The following is a 22201-nucleotide window of genomic DNA, read 5'->3' on the forward strand; positions in this document are numbered from 1 at the left end:
TTTACATAAAGCTAGGTCTTCCATTCCCTTGAGTATATATCTAGGAGGTGACTGGTTTTTTAATGTTAAAGAAACTTGACTACCAAAAATACATTTAACATGCCATGAGGTTATTATCCTTTTTTATCTTACTGAATGGTTTTCCAGTATTTTGGCTTAAAATTTTCACATCTGTGTTGAAGAGAGAGATTAACCTGCAATTTCAAATGTTAGCACAAGATTTATTGACATGAAGTATCTTACAATCTTTTAATATCAGATATTAATTATAATTGTAATTACTACTGTAATTATAAAAAATATAAATTATATAGAATACATGTTACAATTATAATAACTATAATTATAATATCAATATCCCTTTTATCACTCCTATAACCAATTAAGTATGCTTCTCCTTCTGTTGATCAGTCTCAGAGTAAGCTTATCAATTTTACTAGTCTTTTCAAATTACCATTTTTATAACTTTTGATGATCCTCTCTATAACATCTTTGATTTCTAGTTCACTGACTTTGCTTCTGTGGTGGTGGCACAGTCCTATTTTTTGACCATGATAGGTATTACATGGAAGTTTGCTTTTATATTATTTATTGAACTATACTTTTATATTTGTGGTTAGAATTCATGAATTGTCAAAACAGGTTTTTATAAATCCAAGAGCTAATATATGTATGTTACCATGAAAAAAATCCCAGGAGCTCTATTAAATAAACATGTCAATAACCAAGTATTTAGCCATGAATTTCCAAAATGAAACTATCCAAAAACATCAGGCTACAGAAAAAAATCTGCAAAAGCAATTGATGCCCAAACTTACCTATCATCCACTACATTATGTGGCCAAACTTCTATCCACCATGAATGGTACTTTTCAGTAACAAGTCCTTCCCTGAGAACTTACATGTACCTCTGACACAATGAGATTTGAGTGTGATTTTATACTGACATACACAGATTAATTAAAGGCTCTCCCTCAGAGTACGGAAGGAAAAAAAAAAACAAATACTTTATGGTCAATGAGATTTTTAAGTGAGACTTTGGAGGTAAGAACCAGCTAATACTCTCAGAGGTAGGACAGCAGCCTGTTTTTTCATTCTCCACAGGCACCACACCTTTGTATGTTAAAGACTCAAACATTAAAAACACATTTGACAACAGGCACTTACCAGTTCCCTCATCTGCACCATTATGAGTAGCTTCCCAAACTACTGGCTTTGTAACGCACTCATCTACAGATGGAGAATCTGAATAGTCCGCAGGATTAAATGTCCTTGGGTTTGGAAAAAAAAAAAAGAATTAAGGTAAATGCAACAATTGCCAAAGTCACAAGGTCAACCATACATCATCTTCCCCCACATCCAAAAAACACCCTGTCCTTTCTAAAAGCCACCTTAAGAAACTTCACACTCCTTCTCCTATTTAATTATGGCTATGTCTTCTGGCCATCAGGACGCAGATCTTCTGAAAAGCAGTGACTGACTAGGGACCTACCATACACTCTTGTATGACGCCCTTATTTCCCTAAACTGCTGCCCTCTGCATCCTGAAACAGAGAAGCACAACCATAATTGTATTAGGAAGCATAAGGGCTCTAATGAAAAGCTCCCTTAAAAACTAAGGCCAGACTTCAACAGTCTTTTCTTCCCAAGTCAGAAGCTAGATTCTTTTAGTACATCTGAAGAAAATGTTCCGTTCAGGGTTTTTATTCCATTAAAATTCTAAACACCCATGATTCAGAAGTCTAACTAAAATCAAATTAATACTATTTCTAAAATTTCAGAACACAATTTAAAATTTTTTTCAGATTTACTGAGATTATCATTGACAAAGAAAAAAATCACTAAAGAATATTTTTGAAAGTAAACCACAAAATCTACTAAATAGTCTAAAGCGACTGGGCTGGGCACATACGGTATGTTAAAGTGTTCCAGCAAGTCTGCACCCTATGTATTCATCCTTCCTTCATCCACAATGACCTCATTCAAGAAACAGAAATGGCGGGGCGCCTGGGTAGCTCAGTGGGTTAAAGCCTCTGCCTTCGGCTCAGGTCATGATCCCAGAGTCCTGGGATCGAGCCCCACGTCGGCTCTCTGCTCCGCGGGGAGCCTGCTTCCTCCTCTCTCTTTCTCTCTGCCTGCATCTCTGTCTACTTGTTATTTCTCTCTCTCTGTCAAATAAATAAAATCCTTAAAAAAAAAAAAAAAGAAAAAGAAAAAGAAAAGAAAGAAACAGAAATGGCCAGAGATATCACTAAGTCAGCAAACACCTCCCCATTCCCCCAAAGCTGCTCTGGAGCTAGGGAAGAGACAAAAGGGTTTTGCTTGAACCAATTCCCTTCCTTTCTTGACTGTCATATACAGATGGCTTCTACAAGAAGCTTAAAAACTTTACCTAAAATTCCAAGGGAAGCTAAAGTTTTAGAAGCAGCAAAAGGTAGAAGAATAACCAGAAATTATGACTAAACAACAGATTACACTACCTACGGGGGCGGGGGGGGGGACTTTCACTTTTACATACATAAACATTGCATTTACTCACCATTCAAAGAAAATTAATGGATTTATCAACATAACTCTTAGGCAGTGGTCTTCAACTAGGGGTGATTGTGCACCTCCCTCCCAAGGAACATCTAACAATATCGGAATACGTTTTTTGATCATTACAACTTGAGGAAGGGTTCTACTGACATCTAGTAGGGAGAGGCCAGGGATGGTGCTAAACATCCTATAATGTAAAGGATACTGCACCACTTCAACAACCTATTATTAAATCTAAAATGTCAACAGAGCCAAGGACAGAAATTCTGCTCTAAAGTCCACTGTGATACTATTTTATTTGTACTATTTCACTTTTTCACTATTTCCTCTTTTTAATAGAGAATTAACATCAGACTCACCAGGATAAATAAACTGGGTACAGGACAGAGGAAGAAAAACATTGGGAGTAATAACTAGAGAGGGTAATAACTATAAATATAGGATGGCTCAGACTTACCCCATGCCTTGGGTTGAGAATCTTCCTGCCCCTCTCCCTCTTCCACGTCCAAATCCTTAAAAACAAAATAGTACTGTTAAATAGTATTTTATGTCCTATACAATCATAATTCTACCAACTTCATTCTCTTATGCACCCACCAAAACACCACTGTCATTGTCCCTAACAGCACCAACATTCCTACCCAGTGCACCCAATCTGCCGGTCCCTAATGACACAACTGTAAACACAGTTACTGATTTTAAAGGACAGAAGGGATTTAATTCTGCTTGTATAGTGCTCCGTGATATGCAGCAGCTTAACACAGGCAGCTTATATTACTAACTATTCAGGGGTGCCTGAGTGACTCAGTTGGTTAAGCATCCTACTCTTGGTTTCCGCTCAGGTAATAATCTCAGAGTTGTGGGATCAAGCCCCGCATCAGTTCTGTGCTCAGCACAGTCAGGTTATCTCTCCCCCGCTGCTCCTCACCCTGCAACCCACCTTCCAGGCTTGCGCATGCACACACACACTCTCCCTCAAATATGTAAAATCTTAAAAAAAAGGAAAAAGACCATTTTATTCAGCAACTCTCCAGTTTTTCTTAACATCCCAAGCTGTGGACTAAAGACATAAATGCAAGAGCTATAACTATACAACTCTTGGAGAAAATATAGCACAAAAACTTCGTAACACTGAATCTGTAATGATTTTTTACAGCAGGATACCAAAGATACAGGCAAAACAAACAGACATTAGATTCGTGCATCAAAGACATCTACAGGTGCCCCTGGGTGGCTCAGTCAGTTAAGTGTCTGCCTTCAGCTCAGGTCACCATCTCAGGGTACTGGGATGGAGCCCCACAAAGGGCTCCCTGCTCAGCGGGGACTCTGCCTCTCCTTCTCACCCACCCCCACTCGTGCTCCCTACCTCTCTCACAAATAAATAAAATCTTCGGGAAAGAAAAAAAAGACCCTATATCAGGGTGCCAGCTAGCTCAGTCAGTAGAGCATACAACTCTCGATCCTGGGGTTTTAAGTTAGAGTCCCATGCTGGGTGTACATATTACTTAAAAATAAAATCTTTAGAAAAATAGAAAAAAAAGATAATGAGGTACCTGCGTTGCTCGCTCACTCATATGAACTATACTGTATGTGAATTCTATCTCAAGAAGTTATTTTTGCTCTAAAGTTACCAAGAAAGAAAGCAGGAGAAAAAACACAACTGCTCTTGATAGGTGGACTCATGCATACCCTTTGTAAGAAAAGAAAATTCATTTCAAATTCACACAAGTGCCAAAAGGCACTTATGGTGGTTAAATATTAAGAAAACAGTGGCAAGATCTTAAAGGGGGATGCTGCTCAGAAGTTATTAAACAAACCTGGAATACTTGAGCCAAAAAGCAAGCTGTTCATGAGAAAGAGAAAAAGGAATTTATAAAAGAAACACGTAGCCTAGGCAAAAATTCAAGAAATCTTACAAGTACCCTGGAAAAAGTCTGTTATCAACTGCATATCTGTCTCCAAAGATCAAAAGCTGCACCAAGTACTGACCACAAACATGCCAAATAGCCTAAGCAGATATTTATTTATTTATTTATTTATTTATTTATTTTTTAAAGTATTTTTGTTTATTTATTTGACAGACAGATCACAAGTAGGCAGAGAGGCAGGCAGAGAGAGACAGGAGGAAGCAGGCTCCCTGCTGAGCAGAGAGCCCGATGCAGGACTCGATCCCAGGACCCTGAGATCATGACCTGAGCCAAAGGCAGAGGCTTTAACCCACTGAGCCACTCAGGCACCCCTAAGTAGATTTTTAAAAGTCAAATCCATTATTCCCAGAAATTTTTGCAAGATAACAAAATTGTTTTTTCCTATTTACCTGGCTAGTAACACTACCGGTAACATTGTTTTCTGTGTATATATGATTTCCCTACACTGTTATCTGGTACAAACAGCTATTTCTGTCTAATAGCTCATAATAAAGATTTGTGGTCTTTTAATTAAAACAAAAACAAAAACACAAGACTAAAGAATATTATCAAAAAGAATAAACCAATATTAGGATACATGCTATCTTTTCCCCAAGAGGTCTCTCTAGGGACTCTGTATCACATCTTTGTTGAATGCTCAAGTTTTCAGTTGTTCAATATTTAGGTTTTTTACCCTGAGAGCCTGAACAGAAAAGTTGCTCATTTCCTTTGAAAAAGCCTTAACACAGAAAACAGGCAATAGCCTTCAGTGGAGGCAGACCCTAACTGCAGACATTCCCCACCTCCCCAGTACCCAACATGTGTGACCTCAATAAAAGCAAGGAGGGACAGTGATCCTAATCTAAGATGACAGAAAGCAATCCCTTTCCCTCATTCCCGTAAGACTATATGGAGAACTCTGCTAACAGCCAAATGTGCCAGAAACTGTCATCTTGAATTTATTACTGCACACTCTGAGTCATGACATGAAACATCTCTAAGGTCCTGACTAGTTCTAAGGCTTTTTTGTATAGACAAAAATTGCCCAATTTTCATGACTGGTTCAATGATAAATACAGTTGTCATGTTGACTATGAGCTGCCTCCATGCCCAGAGAACTATTCAGCCCATACCAAAAGCAGGGCATCTCTGGGGCTTGCCTGACTCAGAGACTTGGGAGTCAAGCAAGTTCTGCCTTTCTGTCCCTAGATTATATTCTCAGACAGCAATATGCCTTTCCAAACTTCAAGCAGCATAAACAAGTTAAATGATAATAGCAAAATCTCTCTGGGATTCAGTGAGGAATAAAGCTTAGAATCCACCCTCAGATCACATATATTAGCTTGTCCTTAGCAAAGAATTCTGATTCTAAATGTGTTATGGAGACACCTGGGTGGCTCAGTCATTTGACCGGCAGACTTGATTTTGGCTCAGGTCATCAGGATTCTGAGACTGAGCCCCAGTCAAGCTCTGTACTCATAGCAGGGAGTCTCCTTGAGCTTCTCTCTCCCTCTCCCTCTGCAAGCTCCCTGTCCCCATCCCCACCCCCCCACACCCTGCTCCCAGCACTCTGTGCTGAGCGCAGAGCCAGACATGGCGCTCAATCCCATGACCCTGAGACCATGATCTGAGTGGAAATCAAGACCCACCCAGGCACCACAATAACTAAATCGTTTTAAAAATAACAAATAAAGGTATTACACTAAATGTTTCAGGAATTAATGGACTCTAAAACTAGTATATAAAGAGTGATTTTTTTTTCTTAAAGAATATTTAAGAAATACTCTGAGCTGACTGTCCAACCCCTTGGTGCTGCTCCCCACTCTGCCACTAGTTGAAGGTGTTAGTACACTGAAGAGCCATACCCTAGATGCCATACATCCTGCTTGGCAGGGACTGATTGGGTTCCATCTCCTCCTCCATGAAAAGAGACCCCCCCCCCCCTTGGACTGAGTAAGCTTCCCCTTTTGTGGTGACAATTTTATTTTTTTAATTTTACTTAAAATCAATTAACACATAGTTTATTATTGGTTTCTGAGGGAGAGGTCAATGATTCATCAATCTTATATAATACCCAGTGCTCGTGACATAACATGCCCTCTTTCATGCCTATCACCCAGTTACCCCATCCCTCCACCTACCACCCCTCCAGCAACCTTCAGTTTGTTTCCTATAGTTGTCTCATATGATCTATAGCCTTCTCTGATTTGATATTTTATGTTTCCCTCCCTTCCCTTGTGGAGACAATTTTAGAAATTCCCACATAGGATGTACCCGGGTGGCTCAGTTGTTTAGGTAACTGCCTTTGGCTCAGGTCATGATCTCAAGAGTTCTGGGATCAAGTCCCACATGCAATTCCCACATGCAACTCCCTGCTCAGCAGGGAAGTCTGCTAGTCCCTCTCCCTCTGTTCCTCCCCCACCCCTTGCTTATGTTCTCTCAAATAAATCTTTAGGAAAAAAAAAAAATTCCCCAACTGGAAGATAATTTCTCCTAAGCCCCATTACAGGCAGGGTTGTTCAGGATGGTTCAAGGAAAAACCCCAATTCAAATTAGCTAATGCAAGACAGGCAAAATTAGTTTTATGTAACTGGGGCAGTTTGAGGGATAGGCATTCCTGAATCCAGGGACAGAAAACACATATAAAAAAGGATATTTATATAGTCTCAGTACTCCCCTCAAAAAGTATTTATTAATTACAAAATGCAGGGTAGTAACTTCAAGGAGAAATTGGGCAGAAACTACTGTTCTTAAATAAGAAATCAAAACTAACAACACTAGCAATGGGATAAACCTTTATCATGTGCCCTCTAATGTGATCCACATTTTGTGGTATTCCTGTCAAAAATAAGTAACAGGTTAACTATATTGGCATTAAAATAAAATTTAAAAACACCAAATAACATCAATGTATTCATGAAGCTTCTCAGACTGATATTAAAGGACATTCTACAAGACAGACCATATGCTTCAAAAGCATTAACGCCATGAAATACCAGTATTATTCCAGACTAATGAACTATTTTAGATTGAATGACACTAAAGAGACATGAGAGCCAAGATTTTTTTTTATTTATTCATTTGACAGATAGATCACAAACAGGCAGAGCCAAATACAATGTGTGATACTGGACTGGATCCTAGACCAGAATACTTTTTTGCTATAAAGAACATTACAGGATAACTTTTCAGTAAGGCCTGTAAATTGCATCAATAGTAATTTCCTGTTTTTATCACTGTAAGATACCTCCATGAGAGAGTTTTTTTTCCCCCTTAGGAGATATACACTAAAATATTAAGGGGTAAAATGGTATTATGTTGGAATTTATATTTAAAGGTTTCGGAAAAGAAAAAAACAAGAATATATATATACACATATATGTATATATATATGTATATACACACACAGAGAAAAACAATGAAAAAAAATAGTAAAACATCAAAATTCAGGAAATCTGAGTACTCATTACACAATTCTATATACTTTATTTCAAGGTAAAATGTTAAAGCTGCACCCTGAGCACTTCTGTGTATATTTTCATATTCCAATAAGTAGTTTTTAATTCTGTTAAAAAAAAATCCAAGTTGTTTTCCATATTTACATTAGCTGCTCCTTCTACACAGAATATTTCTACTCAGATTTTCACATGGCTTTATTCCTCCTCAGCAACCTCCTCAGGTCACTCAATCTAAAGATGACCCTACTGGATGACTAGCTGGCTTAGCCGGTAGAGCATAAGATTCCTGATCTAGGAGTTTTGAGTTCAAGCCACACATTGGGTGTACAGATTTGTTACTAAAAGAAATTAAAAACAAACAGAAGTAATAATGAAGAAGACCCCAATGACAGCTGATCACCAATCATTTTCTTAAGTCAAACAGTGATTTTACTTGACTGTCTCTTCTCCTTCCCACCCCATATGTAAGGGACCATGCCTTACTCCCATCATTATCTGCAACAATAAAACAGGTATTTAAATATTAGTTGTTGCAGCACCAAAGAAATAAAAAACAATTATTAAGAACATATTATGAGCAACTATATGTTAACAAATTGGACAATCTGGAAGAAATGGATGCATTCCTAGAGACATATAAACTACCAAAACTAAAGCAGGAAGAAACAGAAACCCTGAACAGACCCATAACCAACAAGGAAACTGAAGCAGTAATCAAAAATCTCCCAACAGGGCGCCTGGGTGGCTCAGTGGGTTAAGCCTCTGCCTTCGGCTCGGGTCATGATCTCAGGGTTCTGGGATCGAGTCCCACATCGGGCTCTCTGCTCCTCAGGGAGCCTGCTTCCTCCTCTCTCTCTCTGCCTGCCTCTCTGCCTACTTGTGATCTCTGTCTGTCAAATAAATAAATAAAATCTTAAAAAAAAAAAAAAAATCTCCCAACAAACAATAGTCCAGGGCCAGCTGGCTTCCCAAGGGAATTCTACCAAACATTTAAAGAAGAATACATAGCTCTTCTTCTGAAACTGTTCCCCCTCAAAACAAACCAGAAATGGAAGGAAAACTTCCAGACTCTTTTTATGAGGCCAGCATTACCTTGATCCCAAAAACAGACAAAGACCTCACCAAAAAGGATAATTATCACTATCAATTATCAACATCACTGATGAACATGGATGAAAACATTCTCAACAAGGGGTGCCTGGGTGGCTCAGTGGGTTAAGTCTTTGCCTTCAGCCGGGTCATGATCTCAGGGTCCAGGGATCAAGCCCCGTGTCGGGCTCTCTGCTCAGCAGTGAGCCTGCTTCCCCTCTCTCTCTGCCTGCCTCTCTGCCTACAATCTCTGTCAAATAAATAAATAAAACCTTAAAAAAATTTTTTTTTCTCAACAAAATACTAGCAAATAGAATCCAACAGTACATTAAAAGGATTATTAACCACTACCAAGTAGGATTTATTCCTGGGCTACAAGGTTGGTTGAACACCCATAAATCAATCAGTATGATACACTACATTAAAGAAGGACAAGAACCATATGATACTCTAAACAGATGCAGAAAAAGCACTGGACAAAGTACAGCATCCTTTCTTGATTAAAACTCTTCACAGTGCTGGGATAGAGAGTCCATACCTAAATATCATAAAAGCCATCTAAGAAAAACCCACAGTGAGTATCATTCTCAATGGGGAAAAACGGAGAGCTTTTTCCCTAAGGTCAGGAACATGGCAGGGATGTCCACTATTGCTACTGCTATTCAACATAGTACTAGAAGTCCTAGCCTCAGCAATCAGACAACAAAAAGAAATAAAAGGCATCCAAATCAGCAAAGCAGAAGTCAAACTCTCACTCACTGCAAATGACATGATACTTTATGTGGAAAACCCAAAAGACTACACCCCAAAATTGCAAGAACTCATACATACAGGAATTCAGTAAAGTGGTAGGATATAAAATCAATGCACAGAAATCAGTTGCATTTCTATAGACCCAGCAATGAGACAGGAGAATGAAAATTAAGGAGCTGACCCCATTTACATTTACACCCAAGATCGTAAGACATCTACGAATAAATCTAACCCAAGAGGCAAATGATGTGCCTCAGAAAACTATAGACTACCCATGAAAGAAACTGAGGAAGACACAAAGAAATGGGAAAACATTTCACGCTCATGGACTGGAAGAACAAATATTGTTAAAATATCTATGCTGCCTAGAGCTGTCTACACATTTAATGCAATCTCTATCAAAATACCATCAACTTTTTTCACAGAAATGGAAAAAATAATCTTAAAATTTGTATGAAACCAGAAAAGACCCCAAATAGCCACAGGAAGGTTGAAAAAGAAAACCAGAGCTGGTGGCATCACAATTCTGGACTTCAGGCTCTATTACAAAGCTGTAATCATCAAGACGGAATGGTAGTGGCACAAAAACAGACACATAGATCAAGGGAACAGAAGAGAGAACCAAGAAATTAATCCTCAACTCTATAGTCAACTAATCTTCGACAAACCAGGAAAGAATATCCAATGGAAAAAAGTCTCTTCAACAAATGGGTGTTGGGAAAATTGGACAACCACATGCAAAACAATGAAACTGGACCATTTCCTTATACCATACACAAAAATAGACTCAAAATGGATGAAAGACCTAATGTGAGACAGAAATCCATCAAAATCCTTGAGGAGAATATAGGCAGCAACCTCTTCGATCTTGGCCCAAGCAACCTCTTCCACCTTGGCCGCAGCAACTTCTTCCTAAAGACATTGCCAAAGGCAAGGGAAGCAAGGGCAAAAATAAACTATTGGGACCTAATCAAGATAAAAAGCTTTTGCACAGCAAAGGAAACAGTCAACAAAACCAAAGACCGGGGCGCCTGGGTGGCTCAGGTCATGGTCCCAGGGTCCTGGGATCGAGCCCCACGTAGGGCTCTCTGCTCAGCGGGGAGCCTGCTTCCTCCTCCTTCTCTCTCTGCCTGCCTCTCTGCATCCTTGTGATCTCTGTCCATAAAAAACAAACAAACAAACAAAAACAAAACAGAACAAACAAAAAAAGACAACCAACAGAATGGGAGAAGGTATTTGCATATAACATGTCAGATAAAGGGCTAGTATCCAAAATCTATGAAGAACTTACCAAATTCAACACCCAAGGAACAAATAATCTAATCAAGAAATGGGTAGAAGACATGAACAGACATTTCTGCAAAGACGACATACAAATGGCCAACAGACACATGAAAAAGTGCTCAGTATCACTCAACATCAGGGAAATACAAATCAAAACCACAATGAAATACCATTTCACACCAGCAAGAATGGCTAAAATTAACAAGTCAGTAAATGGCCCAGTGAGAATGGCTAAAATTAACAAGTCAGTAAAGGACAGATGTTGTTGGTAAGGATGCGGAGAAAGGAGAACCCTCCTACACTGTTGGTGGGAACGCAAGCTGGTGCAGCCACTCTGGGAAACAGTAATGGAGGTTCCTCAAAAAGTTGAAAATAGAGCTACCCTATGACCCAGCAATCGCATTACTGGGTATTTACCCCAAAGCTACAAATATAGTGATCTGAAGAGGCACATGCACCCCAATGTTTACAGCAGCTATGTCCACAACAGCCAAACTATGGAAAGAGCCCAGATGTCCACTGACAAATGAATGGATAAAGATGTGGTGTGTAGGGGGAAAAAAAAAGATGTGGTGTGTGTATGTATATACATGTGTGTGGGGAATATATACACACATGTATACACACACGTGTATACACATGTATACATGTGCGTGTATATACACACACGTATATACATACACACACAAGTTCAAGCCCCACATAGGGCATAGAGCTTACTTTAAAAATAAATGAATGAGGGGCGCCTGGGTGGCTCAGTGGGTTAAAGCCTCTGCCTTCGCTCAGGTCATGATCCCAGGTTCCTGGGATCGAGCCCCGCATCAGGCTCTCTGCTCAGCAGGGAGCCTGCTTCCTCCTCTCTCTCTCTGCCTGCCTCTCTGCCTACTTGTGATCTCTGTCCATCAAATAAATAAAATTTCTTCTAAATAAATAAATAAATAAATGAGTGAATAAAATACATAAATATACTAATACAGACTCCAAAAAATACTGCCTATATATGCTATTCCCTATGAAACAATAAATTCCTCTCTACTTATCTCTTGCCTGCTTTTCAGAGTGGTTGGAAAAACACATTTTAGTTACTCCCTCATCCTGTGAATATAAATGGCCAATACCAAAAAGGAACATTCCTTGAAATGTAGTTCCAGAAGTCCTAGGAAAGGTCAGCATGACTGTCAACCTTTTACCACTGATAAGCTATTAAAGGGCCTGCTGGTAAACATTACTTGCCTAACATTTCAGTAATTCAGCTTTAACCCAAATCCTTGGCCAAGTTTTATTTATGTGAGAGAGAGAGAGAGCAGGCGAGCGCACCATGAGCAGGTGAAGGAGCAGAGGGAGAAGCTGACTCCCTGCTGAGCAGGGAGCCCGATGTAGGACTTAATCCCAGGACCCTGAGACCATGACCGTGACCCGAAGGCAGATGCTTAACCAAATGAGCCACCCAGCTGCCCCTCCAATACCTAAAAATCTTACAAAAACAAAAAACCCACTCTATAAGAATAATTTTCCAGGAGATTCGAGTCACATCTGGCTGCTCTTCATTTTTGTATAAACATACTACCTAGTGAGGTCAGCTAATGTAGCCAAGAACAAAGGCCCAAAAAAAGTTTGGTTTCATTAGGTGGTTTTATATCTACCTATTGTGAAAGACTTTGACCAGGAAAATTAAATTTAAATTCTTCTACACACACACTTCATTCACATGGACTGTATTTTTTATTGTTTGCCTTCTGTTCTTATTCACTGTTAAATTTACCAACCAATGGGGAAAACTGTATAAATAATCACCAAACAGTCCAAAAAAGAACATGAAGATGTGACAGTTATGATTAAGTAAAATTTTACGGTGATTTTACTTGGTCTGTGAAGTTTTGTTTACTTCAGTTTTATCTGCCTAAATAAAACCAAAGTAAATATATCAACTCTACCTCAAGGTAATAAAACTAACCAATCCTACTCCCACATACACTCCCTGCTTTCCAACTCACTGGCTGTTCCCTAGGATGTGTTTTTATAACAATAAATCTGTTCAATTTGTAACAAGAGTCAGCATTCAATCAGCCTTTTATTTTTAAATATGTCCCTAAGCAACCAACCAAGCCAAGTTCTCAGACTTGATTTTTACTCTCAAAGGACCAAACTAAGGGTTCCAGTGTGCCACAGAGGGAATTCAGTCATGAATATCTGATCATTTCTTTAAGAAGCACATTAATTCCAGGGGAAGCATCTCAAAGATCAAATACTCTGGAAAAGAGAAACTTCTCCCAGATAAGACACCCCAGCCTTTCTGTATTCCTGAAACCTTCAAAGGAATTTCCAATCATCTTCTAATTACAACAGGGTGGTATGGAATAATCAGACACAAAACATTGGTATTACACTATTTGAGTACCCTGACCCATAAGCATAGTAAAGTTTAGTAGTCAAAAACCTCATTCTGGGGACGCCTAAGTGGCTCAGTAAGTTAAGCGACTGCCTTCGGCTTGGGTCAAGATCCCAGGGTCCTGGATCAAGTACCACATCGGGATCCTTGCTCAGCAGGAAGCCTGCTTCTCTCTCTGCCTCTGCCTGCCACTCTGCCTGCCACTCTGCCTGCTTGTGTGCACGTGCTCTCTCGCTCTCTAATAGATATATAAATATCTTTAAACAAAACAAAACAAACAAACAAAAAAACCTCATTCTGTTCTTTTTGTTCTTCTATATTCCTTCTCTCCCAGGATGGGTATTTCAAAACACTAAAAAAACAGGAGTAGAGATGCCACTTACCTTCCTCACCATCTTTCTAACCTCACTGTGACAATGGTAAACTTGGGGCTTTCTCCATAAAAACTTATTCCTAAATATATACTATACTAACAAGCAGTTCCAGCTTCTCAAACACAGAATTACAATTTTTACTGATTATTACATGCCACATGATAAAAAACTTTACCCAAAATACTCCACATCTCACATATTAACATGATCTTCCATCTAAATTCAGGATTTAGTCAGTATCATTCAGGAGAACTCCCAGTCTTATATATAGTAGATATTTAATACCTACCAGCTAAATTCCACATTTTGTACACAAACCACAGTATTATTTGATGGCCAAATTACCTCTGACCAGTCACCATTTATATAGTCCCAAACATTCTGACACCAAAATGCAAAGACTAGGACACTGAAGAAAGTGGCCCAGCACAACTGCTACTTCCTTCTTCCAAAGAGGCTACTGTTTTCTCACAAATAACACACAACTCACAAGATACTTCTCTTCAAACTTTTAAACAATACAGAAAATCTACTTGTTTTGGGCGCCTGGGTGGCTCAGTGGGTTAAGCCGCTGCCTTCGGCTCAGGTCATGATCTCAGGGTCCTGGGATCGAGTCCCGCATCGGGCTCTCTGCTCAGCAGGGAGCCTGCTTCCCTCTCTCTCTCTCTCTGCCTGCCTGTCTACTTGTGATCTCTCTCTCTGTCAAATAAATAAATAAAATCTTTAAAAAAAAAAATCTGCTTGTTTTAAGTATCACACTGACTCTTATTCCTCTGGTTGTAGAGCAAACATTCAGTGAATGGTATGGAAACAACATAGAGAAAATTTAGTTTTACTTCATTTGCTATGGTTCATACTTATTATGCTATCTTTTCATTCTATCTTACTTTTTATACTATCAAATTCATAATATAAATTATCCCAAAACTTAGAGATTACCATATTAAATCTATGCTGTTTCATAGTATTTTTAAGCCAATACTATGCAGATAAGGCAAAAATTAAGGAAGAAAAGTTTCATTAGCAATTTGAACTTTTTTTTTTTTAAGATTTTATTTGAGAGAGAGAGAGAGCACATGAGTGGTGGGAAAGGTAAAGGAAAAGGGAGAAGCAGACTCCCCACTAAGCAGAGAGCCCAATGTGGGGCTCCATCCCAGAATCCTGAGATCATGACCTGAGCCAAAGTCAGATGCTTAACTGAGTCACCCAGGCACCCCCACTTATTTGAAATGTTAGCAAATTTAATCACAAATGTATTCTAAGGGAGAGCCAATGGGAAGTCAGCAAGAGGAGCTCACAAGTATGGTCATAATCAAAGAATAAATGCAATGGAGACTTTAAAGAACTGTTTTAAGGGGCGCCTGGGTGGCTCAGTGGATTAAAGCCTCTGCCTTCAGCTCAGGTCATGATCCCAGAGTCCTGGGATCAAGCCCCGCATCGGGCTCTATGCTCAGCAGGGAGCCTGCTTCCTCCTCTCTCCTCTCTCTCTGCCTGCCTCTCTGCCTACTTGTGATCTCTGTCTGTCAAATAAATAAATAAAATCTTTAAAAAAAAAATAATAACCTGTTTTTAAAGTATACACTTTATGGCATATACTTGTTTTTTAAGTATACCCTTAATATCTGCGTACTACCCAACAAACCAAAAATAACTGCAAAGGAAGAGAACAATGAACTGTTTTTTTTTTTTTTATTTGTTTGCTTGTTTTTTAAGGTTTATTTATTTCAAGGATGCCTGGGTGGCTCAGTTGGTTAAGTATCTGCCTTCAGCTCTGGTCATGATCCCAGGGTCCTGGGATTGAGTCCTGCATCAGGCTCCCTGCTGAGAGCCTGCTTCTCCTTCTGCCTGCTGTTCCCTCAGTTTGTGCTCACACTCTCTCTCAAATAAATAAAATCTTTTAAAAAGGGGGAGGAGTGCACCTGGGTGGCTCAGTGGCTTAAAGCCTCTGCCTTTGGCTCAGGTCCTGATCCGAGGGTCCTGGGATAGAGCCCCACATCAGGCTATCTGCTTCGAGAGGAGCCTGCTTCCTCCTCTCTCTCTCTCTCTGCCTGCCTCTCTGCCTACTTGTGATCTCTGTCAAAAAAAAACAAAAACAAAAAAAAAAAAAAACTTTATAAAGAAAAAAAAAACACAGATTTATTTTGAGAGAGTGAGAGTGAGTGAGTGAGAGAGAGAGAGCAAGCATGCACAGAGGGAAAGGGAAAAGCCAACTCCCCACTGAGAAGGTGTTGGATTCTGGGATTAATCCCAGGACTGCTAACCAACTAAACCACCCAGGCGCCCCCAATGAACTGTTTCTTTTCTTTTCTTTTTTTTTTTTAAAGATTTTATTTATTTATTTGAGAGAGAGCATGAGAGCGGAGAAGGTCAGAGGGAGAAGCAGACTCCCCATGGAGCTGGGAGCCCAATGCGGGACTCGATCCTGGAACTCCGGGACTATGAACCAAGCCAAAGGCAGTCGCCCAACCAACTGAGCCACCCAGGCACCCCCCACAACAAAATGCTTTAAAAGGCTAATTAAACAGACCATAAGAGAGTAAATTAAGACCTTAGAGGACTTACAACTAATCTTCTGGAAAGTGATATATTACATAAAACAAAAGACACATTTATCTCTTAAAGTAACAAACTATTTGTCCTGCACCACTATTAACTTACTATCAAACCATACTAATATTCATAAGCAAAATAATTGTGGTTTTGAGCATGTAGGATACTGAATATTTTACCCCTCTTGCCCTATGCTGGATGTCAAATTCAAAGCAATTCAAAGACATCTCCAGACAGACCACAATCCTTTCAAGAATGTATTCAAATATACTTAAATATAGGTATTATAAATTTTTTTTCAAAAAGTAAATTTTAAAGTTTATTTTTTAAACAGTTTTATGTATTAATTTATTTGCGGTGGGGAGGGAAGCAGAGGGAGAGGAAGAAAGAATCTGAAGCTGACCCTCACTGAGCACAGAGGCTGATCAATGCAGGGCTTGATCCCACCACTGTGAGCCCATGACCTGAGCCAAAACTGTGAGTCAGACATTTAACCAACTGAGCTACCCAGGTGACCCAGAAAAAGTAAAGTTAAACTGAAAAACCCTACACACAAAACAATTTATTTCTTTGAAAAGGTAAAATTTAATTAAAATCATACATACAAAACAATGGTAACAAATTTTAACTCGGGGCAGCGGGGTCGCTCAGTCAGTTATGGAGATGCAGCCCCATCAGGCTCTACACTGAACATGGCAACTTCTTGGGATTCTCTCTCTCCATCTGCACCCTGCTTGTGCTCTCATTCTCTCTCTTTCTCTCTCTCTCTCTCTCTCAAATAAATAAATAAATAAATTATAACTCCTGTAAGTTAATATGTGGGGGTAGACCAGACTGATTTTTTTTTTAAAGATTTTATTTATTTATTTGACAGAGAGAGATCACAAGTAGATGGAGAGGCAGGCAGAGAGAGAGAGAGAGAGAGAGAGAGAGAGAGAGGGAAGCAGGCTCCCCGCCGAGCAGAAAGCCCGACGCAGGACTCGATCCCAGGACTCCGAGATCATGACCCGAGCCGAAGGCAGCGGCCTAACCCACTGAGCCACCCAGGCGCCCCTGATTTTTTTTTTTTTTAAGTTGAACCTGATTTATAAAAGGTCAGTCTAAGTCCTTTACCACTACTTTACATCTTTCTTAAAAAGGATTAGGTATTGGGGTGCCTGACTGGCTCAGCCAGTAGAGCATGCGGCTCTTGATCTCAAAGTTTTGAGTTCAAGGCCCATTTTGGGTGTAGAGTCACTTAAAAAATTGAATCTTAAAAAAGAAAAAAAAAGGATGGGGGGGTGCCTGGGTGGCTCAGTTGTTAGGTGTCTGCCTTCGGTTCAGGTGGTGATCCCAAGGCCCTGGGATCCAGCCCCACGTCAGGCCCCTTGCTCGACAGGAAGCCTGCTTCTCCCACTCCCACTCCCCTGCTTGTGTTCCCTCTCTTGCTGTCTCTCTTTCTGTCAAAAGAAAAACCCAAACAACAACAACAAAAAAAACAAAGGATCAGGTATTGAATTAGGGATTTTAAAGCAAGCCAGTATCATCATTCTATCAGATTTTACTTGCTTTGGATCCTTCAATCCAGAGTGTCTAACAACAGTTCCAAGCAGACATGGTTTCAGAGGACTCCCTAATTAAGCCTTTCCATCTTTTCAGAAAGAAAAGCAATTTATGTCTACCTCTAATACTCAAAAAACATAAAAATCAATCAATCAATCAATCAATCAATATGAGTGCTTGAAGGAAGGAAGGAGGCAAGAAGACAGATAACCAGCCTACTATCCACTGTGACACTCTCCCTTCTTCCCTTCATCTCCCTGAAGAATGTGGGTTCCAGTGACATTTGGGTGGCTCAGTCAGTTAAGTGTCTGCCTTCAGTTCAGGTTATGATCCCAGGATCCTGGGACTGAGCCCCACATTGGGCTCCTTGCTCCACAAGGAGACTGCTTCTCCCTCTCCTTTTGCCTGTTATTCCCCATGCTTGCGCTCACTCTGTCAAATAAAAAATAAAATCTTAAAGAAAAAAGACTCAGTTCTCTCATCTGTAAAATGAGAATACCATCAGCAGCAAAGACAATCCTCAGAAGTTTTACTGGGGGATTAAAGGAAAATACATGTAAATTACAAGTAAAAGGCCTATTACACAATAAAGCACTCACAGTAAATATCAACTATTATTAATTATTCCACTTTGGTCCAACTCACAAAGAGAAGAACATTCTGTAGATAGGCAACTCTAAAGACTTAGGTAAGGACCACAAAAACAGGCCTAGCTATAGCCCTCAACATTGGAGAGACCAAGCAAGGCCCAATGCTTCCCCTGAGCAAACTACTCTTGTCACAAAGAAAATAAAAAAATGGAATTACACATACTGCAATCCTCATCTTGAATTCCAAGAGAATTCTTTTTAAAATGAAACCATATGGGCATCTGAGTGGCTCAGTCTGTTGGGCAGCCAGCTCTTGATTTCAGCTCGGGGTTGTGGGATTGAGCCCCACGTCATGCTCCATGCTCAGCGCTGACTCTGCTAGGTTTCTTTCCCCTCTCCCTCTGCCCTACCCCCAGCCTGCTCGCATATGCTCTCACTCAAATAAATAAAAAAAATTTTTAATGAAATTAAATTAAAAAAAAAAAAAAAACTAAACCATAAAAACCAATAAGGGATTATGTTCAGAAATTTGGTTAACCTAAAACCTACTGATAAACTCACTAAAAATGGACAACTCGGGGCGCCTGGGTGGCTCAGTGGGTTAAAGCCTCTGCCTTCGGCTCAGATCGTGATCTCGGGGTCCTGGAATCAAGCCCCGCATCAGGCTCTCTGCTCAGCGGGGAGCCTGCTTCCCCCTCTCTCTCTCTGCCTGCCTCTCTGCCTACTTGTGATCTCTGTCAAATAAATAAATAAAATCTTTAAAAAAAAAAAAAGGACAACTCATTCATTAACCTAAATACCACCAAAAAAATTAAAAGGAAAATATAAACACGTCTTTAGATGCAGTGCAATATAGAACTTACTTAAAAAACTGAGCTTGAATCAAATCTTTAAAGCTAACCTACATTTACAGTAGATAAGGGGGCTAAAGAAATAAACTAAATGACACCACAAGAAACAAAAAGATCAATGCATAATGTGAAACATGACATCCTAAAGGAAAAGTAACATGGTTTGGACAACAAATCAACAATAAAGAGAAAAAAGGGAGGAACAAGTAAGTTAGAAGAATATACTTTAGATTAAAGAGAATCAAAATATGTAATGTATAAATATTGTTTCAATCCTGATTCAAAGAAATCCATGAAAAGACATTTTTTCAAATAATCAGGAAAATTTATACATGGGTTAAATGTTAGATGATACCAAAAGCTTACTATGAGTTTTTGAACTGCTAAAATAGCATCATGGTTATATATGAAAGTGTCTTACCTTTTTCAGAGGTGCTTACCATAGAAATTAGAGGTAAAGTGACCCAAAAAATCTACTTCAAAATATTTCTGCAGAGGGCGCCTGGGTGGCAGTGGGTTAAAGCCTCTGCCTTCAGCTCAGGTCATGATCCCAGGGTCCTGGGATCGGGCCCCACATCGGGCTCTCTGCTTAGCAGGGGGCCTGCTTCCTCCTCTCTCTCTCTCTCTCTCTCTCTGCCTCTGCCTACTTGTGATCTCTATCAAATAAATACATAAAATCTTTAAAAATATATATATATTTCTGCAGAGAAGGTAGGAAAGAGATCTATAAAACCAACATGGCTGAAATCTTTAAGTGTTATTAACTAAGAAGGAGGGGACATATGGTTCATCTGACTATTCTCCCCACTTTGTCTAAATTTGAAATTGATCATAACTTTAAAAGGCTAGAAAAGGACATTACAATTAAAATTGGTTAGATAGGGACCTGGGTGGCTTAGTTGGCTAGGCCTCTGTCTTTGGCTCAGGTCATGATCTCAGGGTCTGGTATCTAGCCCTGTATCAGACTCTCTGATCACCAGGGAGCCTGCTTTTCACCCTCTCCTTCTGCCTGCCGCTCCTCCTGCTTGTATACTCATACACTCTCTCCCTCTCTCTGTCAAGTAAGTAATTTTAATCTTATTTTGCCTCTGCCTGGCACATCAGTACATAGTTTTGCCTTCTCTAATCTCTGGGTAACGTTTTACCTTTGGCATATGTAGTATTTTAGTAAATGATAATTGAATGAATGAACAGCCAATGGAGTTGGTAGTATGCATACTGCCTATGTTCTTTTTTAAATTTTAATTTTAGGTAATTAACATACAGTGCGCCTGCATTATTTCTATGCTTAATAATATTGTTAGTAAAGGGCGCCTGGGTGGCTAAGCGGGTTAAGCCTCTGCCTTCAGCTCAGGTCATGAGCTCAGGGTCCTGGGATCGAGACCCGTTAACGGGCTTTCTGTTCAGCGGGGAGCCTGCTTCCCCTCAAATAAATAAATAAAATCTTTTAAAATAATAATATTGCTGGTAAAAAAATTCTGCCACTATGAACTGTTCTGCAGAGAGCAGACACAACTGCATTTAATAATACATCAAAGAGGGGCACCTGGGTGGCTCAGTGGGTTAAGCCTCTGCCTCCAGCTCAGGTCATGATCTCAGGATCCTGGGTTCGAGCCCTGCATCGGGCTCTCTGCTCAGCAGGGAACCTGCTTCCTCCTCCCCCTCTGCCTGCCTGTCTGCCTACTTGTGATCTCTCTCTCTCTGTCAAATAGGTAAATAAAATCTTTAAAATAATAATAATAGTAATGATAATAATAAATCAGAGAGAGACGCCTGGCTGGCTTGGTCTGTAGAGCCTGAGACTCCTGTTCTTTGGGGTTATGAGGCTGTTTGTTCAAGCCCCACGTTAGGTGCAAAGATCGCTTAAAAATAAAATCTTAAAAAGAAAAATGAAATAAAATGGATCAAACAAAAAGTTAAGGTAGCTCATCCACTGAACCAAAGCAGGATCTGTATATTACATCGTGTATCTTGATTTTATGACCTGAGAAAATTCAGTCACAACTCTGAAGTATATGAAATTATATTATTAAAAGTGGCTTAATGACATCCCAAGTTCATAAATGTTAAAAAATGATCACTAAAAAAAAATACTGGGGGATAAGAAAGAGCTAATGAATGGGCAAATACTTTTCATTTTAAAGCCAGTATCATATGGGTAAAACACAACTATTAAAGTCCAAGAGAGAAGAATTTAATGACTATTTGATCAGAGCTTCAAGTTTTAAATTATTCATTAAAAGGCCTTTCTCAGCTTGGGTGAAACCAACCAGTAAGTTTTCTCAAAATTACATAAACCCAAACATTTCATTCATAGACATCAGTGAACAAATGCAAAGACTGTAGATCAGTTCTTCTCCCAGAGCACACTGCCAGGCCTTGATGAAGGAGGTACACCAACAGCCTGCCTCCTCCTTCCAATCACAAGCATCTCCTTCCCCTTATTCTGTCTTACCTCTGCCACGAGCTCGCTTGCCACGGTCTGAAGGCTTGTCCCCTTGACTGCAATCAATACCATTCTCCTCGCCTCTAACTACGGAAGAAAAGAGCACCTCTTGTACATCATTGTACATAAGAGCTATCAAAGGCAAGGACAAAAAGGCTATTTTTAAAAAGGCTAAAACTTAACGAGAGGGATCAGAAAACAGTAAAAACAAAACCAAATAAAAGTGACTCAAAAACTGACAGCACATCTCGCTTAATTTGTAGATGAAAATTCTGTAAGGAAATTAAAACTTGGTACCACTTTTTTCTTCCTTCTAGTTGGACTTGCCCTTCCCTAAAGCAAGTTTGCTTCAAAAAAACATTTGTTCTGCGGCTATGTGTAATACACAACAGAACTGGCTCACTAGTTAGGTTCAAAGCCTAGAAAGGCC

General features: G+C 39.6%; 1 protein-coding gene across 4 annotated transcripts in view; it reads right to left on the minus strand.

Annotated features, from left to right (window-relative positions):
- The window catches only part of LOC111145641 (ubiquitin associated protein 2), a 138802-nt gene that overhangs the window by 47044 nt on the left and 69557 nt on the right, over positions 1-22201 (minus strand). For all 4 annotated transcript variants that reach the window (XM_022500691.1, XM_022500693.1, XM_022500690.1 and 1 more), the window contains 3 exons: positions 21781-21858; positions 2996-3050; positions 1168-1271 (listed from right to left, as the gene is read on the minus strand). In XM_022500691.1, the coding sequence (XP_022356399.1) occupies positions 1168-1271; positions 2996-3050; positions 21781-21858 (237 nt within the window). The remainder of the gene's footprint in view (positions 1-1167; positions 1272-2995; positions 3051-21780; positions 21859-22201) is intronic.

Source organism: Enhydra lutris, unplaced genomic scaffold (assembly GCF_002288905.1).
Source record: "Enhydra lutris kenyoni isolate GAN:26980312 unplaced genomic scaffold, ASM228890v2 scaffoldscaffold13, whole genome shotgun sequence".
Taxonomy (NCBI): domain Eukaryota; kingdom Metazoa; phylum Chordata; class Mammalia; order Carnivora; family Mustelidae; genus Enhydra; species Enhydra lutris.